This window comes from Capsicum annuum, chromosome 3, assembly GCF_002878395.1.
Source record: "Capsicum annuum cultivar UCD-10X-F1 chromosome 3, UCD10Xv1.1, whole genome shotgun sequence".
NCBI lineage: Eukaryota > Viridiplantae > Streptophyta > Magnoliopsida > Solanales > Solanaceae > Capsicum > Capsicum annuum.
This window is the reverse complement of record NC_061113.1, coordinates 41725670-41739246: the sequence shown is the minus strand read 5'-3', so window position 1 is coordinate 41739246 and position 13577 is coordinate 41725670. Positions and strand designations below refer to the sequence as shown.

The 13577-nt window shown below is 32.7% G+C and overlaps 1 protein-coding gene across 1 annotated transcript; it reads right to left on the bottom strand.

Annotated features, from left to right (window-relative positions):
• Positions 1 to 670: 670 nt before the first annotated feature.
• On the bottom strand, positions 671 to 3651 carry LOC107866364 (cation/calcium exchanger 1). Its single transcript, XM_016712455.2, has 2 exons — positions 1919 to 3651; positions 671 to 1104 (listed from the first exon to the last, which is right to left on the bottom strand). The coding sequence occupies exons 1-2, from the start codon at positions 3624 to 3626 to the stop codon at positions 953 to 955; spliced, it is 1860 nt and encodes a 619-aa protein (XP_016567941.2). The 5' UTR covers positions 3627 to 3651; the 3' UTR covers positions 671 to 952.
• Positions 3652 to 13577: the final 9926 nt, after the last annotated feature.

Sequence of the window (13577 nt, the reverse complement as noted above, 5' to 3'; positions counted from 1 at the left end):
AATACCCATGACTAGGAATAGTAGACTTGAAAAATGATTTGGGGACTTAGTAGGTACTGTTAAGAGCAAAATATGAAAAGAACCCGACAAGAATTTTAGCAGAGCGACAAGTACTTCTTCATCCTTAATCAGAGATTTCGTGTTTGAGTTCCTACGGATACAGACTCACATTTGTTATGGAGTTCTTCTCCCCTTAATGTGAGGCTTCACGACACAAATTTGAATTTACCGGACTCCAATACAGATGTCGAATATCGAGTAGAAAACTAAAAGATAAATAATAGAAAGGTATTATATTTCTCTTGATGAGCTACAAATTTAATTTTAGTATAACAGACCAGCAAAAATCAGCAAAGGATCGGAAGTATTTATCAGTTTTTTGGTGAAAACAGAGACATTACATCTAAAATACGCGACTAGCATCTAATTAGGAGATGCGTTTTCGTATGATCACATTAAAAGGATTTAAAGTCCCTTTCACCACTCATGAACAACCAAATAGAAACATACTCCCTTTATTTTAAAATAATTGAATTGTTCGTGTATGATATACCTCTTAAGAAAAAAATTTTAAGACATAAATTGTATAAAATTACTCTCCCAGAAAATATAAATACTAAAAAATAGCTCAACAATTCATTTATTTTGAAATGAAGGGAGTAATATTTTCTTTGATTTTGACTACTTTTAGATCTGAAAAGAACATGTTGATTGAGCTGCAGTAAAATGAAATAAATTTGACCACTCATGATATAATTCTTAGTTCCGAATTATATTATGAGACTGTAGATTGGTATTATGTTTTGAAAAACTTATTAGTATGGGATTGGTTGAGACCCCGGTTCATGGTCCACCTGTATCTAGGGCAGCACGATAGGGGAACCATGGACCGCGATTACGTAGAAGATAGGTGGAGAGTTGATTTGTATAACTCCATGATCATGATCCTTGGTCAGGGAATGCAGGAGTCAAGAATTTGACGCCTCGCAATTGTGACACCTGCACCGCCTTTGCAAAGGCTTAAGTGAAGAGTTGGACCAAGATCAATGCACTTTGCGATTGCAATGGTCCGAGTCAGGCTTGGTTGCAATTGCAATGAACCATCTGCAATCATAATATGATATAATATTAAATATAGTGAAAAAAATCAGATTTGGAATTTTACTATTTTCGTTGAAAAGGAACTTGTGGGTAATTGTTTTGGACCGATTTCGACTCAAATCATTGATGTAATCATTTCTTGTTGGATTACGGATCATGGGTCGCCCATATGGATCGACTCGACCCGACCCTATTTTTTGTTTTTAGATTATCTGAAAAAAAGGAGGAAAAGAAAGATAATGGTGGATATTTGAAATTTGGAGGAACAGTTACAAAGAAAAACTGTTCCACTTCTCCAATATAATTTCAAGTTCTTTCTTCCTCTAGGTAGTGAAAAGTGACGAAAAACACAGTAAAAACAAGAAAAAGCAGTCAACATTTCAAAACATCAACAAAACATCCAAAAAGGGGTATTTAGTTTGTGAAACAATTTTTCATTTTCAGGAGAAACAAAATGGACTTAGAACGATTCATTTCAGTAGCAAATTCATCACTTTCCGCTGTAAAATATTAAGGTACACACACTATTTTTGCTCCAATTTAATTTAACATTTCTCAATGTTATTGAATATTGCCACATATATTATAACAGGAGCGTTGAAAGAAAAAAAAAAATTATGCGTGATTGTAGCTAGGAATATTAATTTGAGAAGAAATTTGAAGCATTTTTGTCGTGTGCATGCCAACCAATTAAATATTGTCAATAGCACAGGCCATGTATTTCACATGAATATTCTTGTTCTTTACAGACTATGAAAAGTCATATAATATCTGTTTGAATTAATGCTTAGCTTGGATAAAAGTCCATACTAAAAACCTTTTGCAAATCTTGTAAACAAGAAGCAGAAGTAAATAGCCAGAAGTCCAACACCAAGTGAATGATCAGGTTGCATATTTCTGTTACGCAAAATGACAAGAGCCCATAGTAAGCCTACTATAAGAAATCCCAAAGTTTCAAAGAGGAAAGGATCTTTTGGAAGCACATAAGAATTTGGATACTCCCACAATGATGCAAGCACAAGTGAAACTCCTAGACCAATCAAGGTATTGAATAATGGACCAGCATAACAAGCTGATATTGCCATTTGCACACCATCTTTTCCACCCTTTAATGCCATGGCAGCATTGGATATTAGATCCCCAGTTGAGTTACCCCAAGCTAGGACAGTGAGTCCTAAAATAGAAGGGTTTATTCCAAGAATATATCCAAATGAGACTAGCAAAGAAACCAATTCTTGGGCAAGAATATATGTCCATGTAGTACTCATAACAAACCCTCCAAGAAGCCAAAGAAACAAGCATTTCTTTGGAGGACTAGCCTTTTTAGTAGAGAAAAATGCCACATTCCCTAGAACAAGTCCAAACAAAATTGATGTCATGTCAATGACTAAGTTTGCCTTGGAACTATCCGCGCTTTCTCTTGGAGGGCTTAAAACAAATGCTGCCAGAATTGGTGCCAACGTTACTGAAATTACCGCCATTGGTTTGGACCAACTTTCCTCTCTAACAACAGGGATTGTCAACCTTCTTGGCAAGTAAAGAGGCAGTTCCAAAACACGAACAAAGTGATTTAAGAATTTGCAGCTAGATGATGATGATGCCTCTAAAGTAAATGAACTTATTTGTGTTGCTTTTTTGTCACTGGAGCAATTTTCCTCATCAATACAGCCTAACAATGGTACCCCAATATTGTGATCATCAAATAATTCATCTTCTTCTTTGACATTTTTAACTTCTTCTTTCTTACTAAGAAAGTGCATAGCACAAACCACGCAAATGTAAACTACATAAATACCCGAGAAACAAATTGCCATCCACAAAGTAACCCTCCCGAAAACAATGATCCCAAGGAGACACGATAGCGAGAAAATGATGAACAACACATCTCTAATAAAACTTGACTTATCAATGGTTATGTTTTGGGACGTTGTTGAATACACAAGTATACTTATGACTCCAACGACGAAACATGAAATAAAAAATGCACCACCTAAAACACTGTTAAGACCAACGGTGCCACTATTACTCGATTGAGTGAACGAGATGATACTTGAAAAGACATCGTTAGCCCCATTTCCTAAAGGGAGAAGAGTGGTTCCAGCTATAGCAGGAGAAAGATTCATGACTTTGGATAACCCTTCTGCACAAGGGCAGAAGTACTCAGCCGCTGTATTACCTAACAAATAAAATAACAAAACAAGCCATACAACTAGGACGACGTACCCTAATTGTGGTAACCTACCCAACGCGCAATAGAAAAATTCAAGATAATTCAAATACCCCTTTTTAGAACAAGAATTGTTTTCTTTTATGTAGGTACATTTTGATTGTGAATCACTAAATTTATGTAAGTCGGAGCAATCATTATTAGTAGTGTTTGACAAATGAATGTGCCTAATTTGGGATTGGCGAAAAGTAACGTTGGAAGTGAGAGTGTAAAGGAAGAGTAGAAAGAGGAAAGACATGTTGAGGAATATAGAGAGAGCTGACTTGGGCTTGAAATGGAAAGGGAAAAAATTCATCATAATGGATGGGAATAGAGAAAAGAGCAAATCTATTAGGGATTCAAATGACCTTACCTTTTTATATATATACCCCTTCCTTTGTCTCAATCATTTACGTGTCACTGTTACAATTTCGAGATCCAAACAGTTTAAATTTGACCATAAATTCGAATATTGAACCTTTAAGTTATTTGAATTAAATTCTACATATTTAAAAATTATGTATAAAATATTATAAGTCACAATATTTAATAATCCTTGATATTTAAAAGATTGGATGAAAAATTACGATAAAAGAAAATTTTATTTGAATCTTGAAGTTCGAAATATGAGGGAGTATCAACTTTTAGCTAAATTTATTATTACTGTATAAGTTTTGAAAATTTAGTGGGTTTCAATATTATTTTAAATTTTTGAAGTTGGAGTTGAAGATCGAGTTCTGTTTCATTATATATAGTTTTTGCAAATAATATTTAATTGTTTGAAAGTAGTACTTTTCATTAAAAAAAAAAAAATGTGAAATAATATTTATACCCCTCAATTTCTAAAAAAGTAGCAAAATCATCCTAATTTACGCGAACTTGTCATTCTTATTAATTTCTTCCTCTATCCAAATCATTATTACTTTGTGCAATATATTAAAACTACATGCGGTAGCTCTAATGCTTATTATTTCTTTCAAACCGATCAACTCCGAAAGAGTGTAGAGATTTTTTCCCATAAAGTCGAGAATAACTGGGTAATGGGTAGTAGAGCATGCAACAACGTGAGGGAAAAATAAGTTGGGTGAGCTCATTTTAAAAAAATTAAAACTTCAAGATAAAATTTTAAAAACAAAAATAAACGCAACGGTTCAAAACTGAAATTGAAAAAAGTGAAAATTAGAAAGAACCTGGTCTATTTTTCTAACGATGATTAAGATATTAATTACAACTAATCTAGACCTTTAGTAAATAAATATGATTAGTGGCATTCATCCAACTATGTACTTGAGAAAATAGAGAGAAGATGTAACGGAGAAGAGTCAAAATCCACGTTATACTAAACCTATATGGTAAAATGCATGCAAAACCAGGAGTCTTGAAAAGCACAGGAGTTCAAACACATAAGCTGATATACCAAAATGCAAAGTTAGAAATCTAAAGAGGTGTGGAGTACTTTGGATATATATATATAAAATAGAAAAAAGTAAGTTTACATTTTATTATCAACAAAAGTAACTAGTAGGCCAGATGACAGGCCACCTCAGCTCATCTTAATTAGAACAAATGTTGAAACTGGTAATATAACACAACAAAGATAACACTTCAGTCAATGTAAATCTACTCTTGCTCGACATTGTTATTACTTCACCTAGCTCATCTTAATAAAGAAATCGTGTACTTGTGTACGTTCAGATATATATATATATGTGGTAGCGTTACTATTTGAGGGGATAAAAATGTTCCTTTTTATTGCTTTTTCTTAAATATTTTTAAATTATCAACTAGTATACTTGCAATATTTTTTATGTAGTTTAAAGTATGTAACCGGCATAGTACTATATGTCCTCAATTAATATAAGTGTTAACTGCTAACATAACACATATAGTTAGAGGAAGTTGGCATTAAAGACTGATAACGACTATATAGTCTAAAGAAAATTCATTTTTAACTTTGTTAATGAAATTGAGATGATTAGCAGGGAGCAGTGTAGGTCAAAAATATAAAAGAAATTATTAAATTGGACATATTGCAAATTTAACGTCAAAATCAACTGGAGTAATGTGATGAACTTCTAAGAAGTTAAAAGTATTACTCCACACTTTTTAAACAAATAAATACAGATAGAAGACAAAAATTAATTGGCCTTCGAAATAGTAATTATATTACATATACAATAAGAAATGTGAGTACTTTAATTTATCCACTGAGATCACAAACATATTGCAAATGTGTTGCCACTCTTAAACAATTAGCCAAAAATAAAGAACAAAAAGGTTTTTAGTTGGAAGTTTCGCTAGTCAGACGACAAGGAATCCATGCAAAAATTTAGGAATATAGTACAATTGCCACCCACTCTTAAGTAGAAAGGAAACTTCGCATACCAAATGACAGGTGTAACTCAAAGAAGAGTTGAAATATAGTACATTATATCATATATCATATACTCCCAAAATTTCGGAATAAGTGAATTGTTAGGGTATTTATTGGGGTTTCAAAATAAGTGAATTATTGAATTTTTTTTCAAATTTGTCTTTATGATTTGACAATCAATTAATTTTTGAAAAGATATTACAACGTCAACTTTTTCTTTTTTGGGGGTAAAAATGAAAAGTTATGTCTTTAATGTTTTTTCCTTAATATGTGTGTCAAAATTTAACAATTCATTTATTATGAAACGGAGAAAATACTATGTTTCTGGTTTTACAAGCCCCGTTTTGGTTTAATAAAAAACACATTCGAATTAGTTTTGGTGTTTGGTAGGGAGAACCATATTTGGTATTTTCCTTGCAGCTCATCTCAATTTATATCACATATGTTTATTAGTTTGTCTAAAAACATGTCATCTTTTTATAATTAAAAATAACTTAATTTTAAAATTTCTTTTATATCTTTAACTAGTGTCCTTGATCCGTGCTAAGTCTAGGCCCAAACTACATTAAAATTTATATTTGTCATTTTTTTTTCTATATTTGTTTTTTGTCTGTTTTGTACCATCATATTAGCTAATGATATAGTTAGATTATTTTTTGATATTTTAAAAATGTTAAATTATATATCTGTTTCATTTTTTTGTCTTAGTTTTTTAGTTCGTCTAAAAATAATGTATCTTTTCTTTTTTGGGTTAATTTCAACTTTCCACGTGACATGTTTAAGATAACAAGATCAACAGATATCTTGTTCATTTATGCATATTTTTAATAAGATCACAAAATTAAAAAATATTTATTACTTTTTCCTTAATTTTGTGCAAAGTCAAAATCAAACAAATAAAATTAAAATGGGGGGATTAGAAATTTTCATAAGTTAAAAATAACATTTTCCTTATGGTTTATTTTAGTTTTATTTTAATTTTCAGACAAATTCACACACTAAAATTTTTCTCATTTTTATTTTACTGAAATTTTTTAAATGAAAGTCTTTAATGATCTAAATTAATTTTTTCCTTATGTTTAATTAATTTTATTATTTTTTTCTCAATTAAACTTTATATTGGCTAACTTACTTTAATTTTTTTAAAATTAATTTAATGCTACAAACTATTTTATGATTTATGAATAAAAATAGTATATAAATTAAATAATTAAAAATCTGAATCAATAAAATATTTTTTGTAGATGTTTCTTCAATGGGTGAAACCTTACAAGATTATTAAAGTTTCACAAATTTCTTGTTAGTATTTAAGAAAATGAGTGTTATATTTTATTAAATTATAATTATCCCACATAAAAGACAACAAATTTTGAATTAATTTTAAATTTAATTGAATAAATAGATATTTTGTAGTGTCACTATCACTTCTTTATGACTCGTCATGTTTTGTATAGCATTTTAATAGCCGTAATTGTTCAAATTTACTAAAATGGATGAAATCTTCATGTGAGGACTACCAAAATGAAATATTCTCTCTTATATATTGTAGTAATAATTTGATTCTTCACTTTGTAAGTTTCTCCATATTTTTTATTTTTTTTTAAAAAAAATAGTTAAACAATTAAAATTCAAGAAAAACTCAATTATTTCTCATATCATGACACACCACATATAAAGTCCCATTTGCCAAGCAAAAAAATAAAATAGTTTTATCTTTATCAACTACATGCCATAATTTTAGTGGATTAATAAATTAATTAAAATTACTAAAGTAGCCTTGTGAGGCTACCAAAATTTATCATTCTCTCTTATATATAAGAATAATGATATAATTTACAACCATACGAATGAGTAAGGACTGTTTTAGAGTTTATGCCACTAATTTCAAAGTCTTCCCTTTTTTTAACTTTAAAACTTTTCTTTTACTCTTAATGAAAATTGTTATACTGATTGCGCATTGCAACTGATAAGGAAGTTCGATACGGATTGAAAAGTTGGAAGTCAAAATAAAGTTAAAAATGAGTCCATTGAATTCTAACAATTGTGTATTCCATGAATATGTCAATGTTATTCTGGGATCGAATATTGCATGCCTGCATAGTATTATTGGGATAAGAGTTGCATGCCTGCACATGTTATATTATTGGGATCAGAATTACATGCATGCACAGTATATATATTGAGTGATGGATCCCAACTATCTGACAAAGAAAATGGATATATCACAATATGTGCATTACATTTATATCAACATATTATACTCCTATTGTGTGAATGATCAGGCTTTCTTCTCTCTTGATTTTTATCTGACTTACATATTATAAATGGATTGTTGTGCTATAGCTGCTAAATCGTCTCTTCATTCAAGATTTTTTTAATATCTGCTATTAAGTGTTGAGAATACAAGTCTCGCTATCATTTCATTAAAGGAACAGTCAACGAAATTACTGAGCATATATATTCTTTTGTAACGACCTTTTTTCTTCTGCACCTTTATCGTGCAGGTTCTGAGCCTAATGCGAGTGACAAAGTATTGGGTTCAAGGTGTATATGTGAATGAAAAATGGAGGAAAAATAGTGGACGGAAAGAGATTCACCAAATTGGAAAGTGTACTCTTTTTAAAGGAAATTTCACTAATTCTCCCACATTGGTGAGAGAAGAGAACTTGTAAGCGTTTATAATGAGGAACACTTACTCCACATGAATGGTGAGGCAAGAACAAGGTGGTGCCTTGTGCCATCGTTGTCGTCGCTCGCTCAGACTTAATTATTTTTCAGACAAAATTTAATCCAAAATCTGATATAATTATTGGATATAATTATTTTTCTCCAAGTGCGGACGCATTTTTGACGGCATGCAAACACATACGCAACACATCACGAAGGGATATTTTTCAGACAAAATTTAATCCAAAATCTGATATAATTATTGGATATAATTATTTTTCTCCAAGTGTGGACGCATTTTTGACGGCATGCAAATGCATACGCAACACATCACGAAGGGATACAACCCTTCGAGGGAAAAGGCACACTGTTTCGCGCTGTAGGGTGACTCACGGGCGCCCTGTGGGCGCAGATGTAGTGCAGAAGCTACTGAAATTTGCAAAACATCAGTTGCGGCCGCAGATCAGGCACAAGTCCAGCACAGACTGGGCGCAAGGACGTGACTGCTGCTGAATAGGTGCTTTTCTGCTGAACCAATGCATCCTTTCTGAAAGGACATATTAAAGGCTATAAATACCTGATATATTCCTCAGGTACAGACATGATTTTTGACAGCAAAACACTCTTCTTATATACAAAAACTCTGTGTGATCATTAAGCTGTTGAGTGAGTTCGACGAATCCAATAATTTGAGGTATCGCCATTATCCGGATTGAAAGTCATTTTATCCTGGGAGGAAGATTCCACAACCTCGGGTATAGTGAGGGAAATTATTCCTTAAGGACACTCTGTGATGTCGGGAAACTTGGCTTTACATTTCTGTTTCATCTCGTTTCTGAAAAATAATACTCTTCTTGGATAAATTACTTTTAATCTTGTGTTGAAGGTGTTAAGTAACTTCATAAGTGTTCTTGTCTTAGACTTAAACTTGTGTTGAAGTTGTTGTTGCCTATATACAGATTTTTGTACCCGAAAATATTGAAAATAACAATCTTAAGGAATAATTTTTTAGAATCTGTATTGCTTGTTTTCTGGAGATTAAAGTTTTAAGATTTCTACTCCATTTGAACTTAACTAGTGATTTGAAGACATAAAATCTTCATCACAAGTTAAAGATCACTCGGTTGACGATTGGAATTCATAAAAACTTTATCGTTAAACTAGAAACAAGAGGTGTTTAAATTTGCTGCAACTTTTTAATAAGTATTTCGATATACTAATGGTACTATTTTGTGGTGACAGGAAAATAGTGACTGATAGTCAAGTACATGATGCTGGAACGACTATAGCAGTAACTAGTATTGCCATAATGAGTCGTACTAATGCTACACAAGCTATGGCAATGGCGGAGAAACCCGGAAAGTTCGTAAGTATTGACTTCAAGAGATGGCAGCAGAAAATATTTTTCTACCTCACAACTCTTTGTCTTCAAATGTTCACATTTGAGGAAGCTCCAGAGGTGTACGAGGGAACCTCTGAACAAGAGCGCTTCGTGATTGTGGAGGCTTGGAAACACTCAGATTTCCTTTGCAGGAATTATATCTTGAGTGGTATCCAAGATGACTTTTGCAATGTGTATAGTGGAACAAAGACAACAAAAGAGTTATGAGGAGCGCTAGAATGGAAGTACAAGATAGAGGATGCCGGAACTAAAAAATTTTTTGTTGTAAGATTCTTGGAGTATAAAATGATAGACAACAAGTCAGTTATTTTTCAAGTGTAGGAACTGCAAGTGATCATCCATGATCTTCTTGCGGAAGGTATGATTTTAACAAATACCTTTGTTGAATAGTTTAAACATATTTTTAATGTTCACATAACCTTTGTTGTAGGTTTGATCATGAATGAAGCATTTCAAGTAGCAGCAATAATAGAGAAGCTACCACCTATGTAAAAAGACTTCAAGAACTATTTGAAACACAAATGTAAGGAGATATCAGTCGAAGATCTGATTGTACGACTGAGCATTGAAGAAGATAATAAGGTTGTGGAAAGAAGGTCAAGAAGAAATTCTGCAATGAATGGAGCAAATATTGTAGAAGATGACCAAAACAATTCTAAAAAGCGAAAGAAAGATGAAAATAAAAGCAAGCAACCCAAGAAGAAGTTTAAGGGAAAGTGCTTCAACTGTGGCAAGATTGGCCACATGTCTACGGATTGTCGTTCCCTTAAGAAAGGCAAGAAAAAAGACCAAGCAAATTTGGTTGAGTCTAAGAAAGAAATGGATGATCTGTGTGCTATGCTTTTCGAATGCAACTTGGTAGGAAATCCTCGCGAATGGTTGATGGATTATGGTGCCACCCGCCATGTTTATTCTAATAAGGAGTTGTTTTCGACATTGCTCTGGCTCAAGTAGAAGAAAAGATTTACATGGCAAACTCCGCTACTATAAAAGTAGAAGGAACAAGAAAAGTGTGCTTGAAGATGACTTCCGGTAAAGTGTTGACACTAAACAATGTCTTGTATATTCCAGAGTTACGGAAGAACTTGATTTCTGTTTCACTTCTAAACAAAAACGGATTCAAATATGTATTTATTTCTGGAAAAATTATACTTAGTAAAGGAGAAGTGTATGTAGGAAAACGCTACCTCAATGAGGGCCTATTCAAAATGAATGTAATGAATGTTGAAATCAATAAAAGTTCAGCTTTTTCTTACTTGCTTGAGTCATATGATTTATGGCATGAACGATTAGGCCATGTTAATTACAAAATATTGCGTAAACTGATTAACTTAGAAGTTTTGCCAAACTTTAAGTACAATAAATCAAAGTGTCAAAGGTGTGTGGAGTTAAAGTATGCTAAGCATCCGTATTAGTCCGTTGGAAGGAATTTCAATTCCTTAGACTTAATACACACTGATATTTGTGATATGAAGTCAACACCATCACGAGGTGGAAAAAAGTATTTCATTACTTTTATTGAAGATATTGTTATGTCTACTTGCTAAATAGTATAGATGAAGCAATAGATACGTTTAGGCAATATAAAACTAAAGTTGAAAATCATTTAGAGAAAAAGATCAAAACGATAAGAAGTGATAGGGGCGGAGAATATAAATCTCTCTTTGTTGAAATATGTGTAGAGAATAGAATTGTCCATCAAACTACAACCCTGTATTCGCCTCAATCTAATGGAATTGCGGAAAGAAAAAACTGAACTTTGAAGAAAATGATGAATGCCTTACTAATAAGTTCAGATTTACCGCAAAGCTTGTGAGGGAGGGGGGACTATCCTTAGAGCCAACCGAATACTTAATAGAGTTCCCCATAGTAAGACACAATCAATTCCTTATAAAAAATAAAAAGAAAGGAAACACAACCTGAAATATTTCAAAGTGTAGGGGTGTCTAGTAAAGGTCCAAGTTTCTATGCCTAAAAGGGTTAAGATAGGACCTAAGACGGTGGACTGTATGTTCATAGGATATGCTAAAAGTAGTAAAGCATGTCGATTTTTGGTTCATAAATTCGAACATCCGGATATTAATGAAAATACGATAATTGAATTAGATAATTCTGTATTCTTTAAAAATATTTATTTGTATAAAACTGGACATGAACAGTCTAGTGGGGGGGGGGGGTCTAAGCGACCTCGAGATAAAATAAGTGAGAATGTACATAATGATGAAAATCTGAGATATAGTACACGTCAAAGAACGTTAACTTCATTTGGATTTGATTTTATAACATTTCTCTTAGAAAATGAGCCTCACATATTTATAAAAGCGATGGCATCTTTGGACTCATCCTTTTGGAAAGAGGCAGTCGATAGTAAGATTGATTCAATTTTAAGCAACCATATGTGGGAGTTGGTTGATCTTCCTCCAGGAAACAAATCTTTAGGTTCTAAATAGATCTTCAAAAGAAAAATGAAAGCTAATGGTACTATTGACAAATATAAGGCGAGAATTGTAGTAAAAGGTTTTAAACAGAAAGAAGGCCTTGATTACTTTGATACATACTCGCCAGTGACAAGGATAACATCGATTTAAATGTTAATTGCCTTAGCGGCGGTATATGATCTTGAAATCTATCAAATGGATATGAAAACAGCATTCCTAAATGGAGAATTGGAGGAAGAAATTTACATGGAACAACCTGAGGGTTTTGTGGTTCCAGGAAAAGAAAATATGGTGTGTAAACTTGTTAAGTCACTTTATGGACTAAAACAAGAACCTAAGCAATGGCATACAAAGTTTGACCAAACCATGTTGGCAAATGGGTTCAAGATTAATGAATATGATAAATGTGTTTATATTAAAGACACTCCAAATCACCAAGTCATTGTGTTTTTATATGTGGATGATATGTTGATCATCAGTAGAGACATTTCAAATATAAATGCAACGAAATAAATGCTCGAGAGCAAGTTCGATATGAAAGACCTTGAAGTTGTAGATATGATCTTAGGAATAAGAATCCATAGAACTCCACAAGGGTTGACATTATCTCAGTCTCATTATATCAAAAAGGTACTTAACAAATTCAAGTATATAGAATTCGGTATTGTCAAGACTCCATTGGATGTGAGCTTTGCACTTCGAAAGAATGAAGGTGAAAGTGACTCACAATTGAAGTACACAAGAGTATTGGGATGTTTAATGTATATAATGAATTATACACGACCAGACATAGCATCCGCTATTAGTAAGTTGAGTCGGTACACAAGTAATCCCAATAAAACTCATTGGATGACAATGAAAAAAGTTTGGGGTATCTTAAATATACTTGAAGGATATAGTGATGCAAATTGGATCACCGGATCGAACAAAGTAAAATCCACAAGCGGATATATATTTTCTATCGGTGGAGGAGCGGTCTCTTGGAAATCATCCAAACAGACTTATATTACTCGCTCTATAATGGAATTTGAATTTATCGCATTGGATAAAGCCGGGGAAGAAGAAGAATGACTCCAAAATTTCTTAGAAGATATTACTTACTGGCCCAAACCAGTGGCACCAGTATGTATACACTGTGATAGCCAAGCAACATAAGTAGGGCAGGGAGCATGATGTACAACGGTAAATCTCGTCACCTAAGACAGAGACATAATACCTTTAGATAACTTCTCTCTAGTGGAATTATCACTGTTGACTATGTAAAGTCAAAGGATAATATGTCGAATCTACTTACAAAAGGCCTATCTAGAGAAGAAGTTGAGATGACATCCAAGGGAATGGGTTTAAGGCCTAGGACAAGTCAGCATGACGGTAACTCTACCTAGCAGA

Bases quoted from the DNA above. Each gene is read 5' to 3' on its own strand.
- LOC107866364 (XM_016712455.2), bottom strand. From the start codon at position 3,626: ATGATGAATTTTTTCCCTTTCCATTTCAAGCCCAAGTCAGCTCTCTCT. The intron at 1,105-1,918 runs GTTTTTAGTATG...TTATGATTGCAG, and splicing joins GTTTACAAGATTTGCAAAAG to ATGGTTCATTGCAATTGCAA.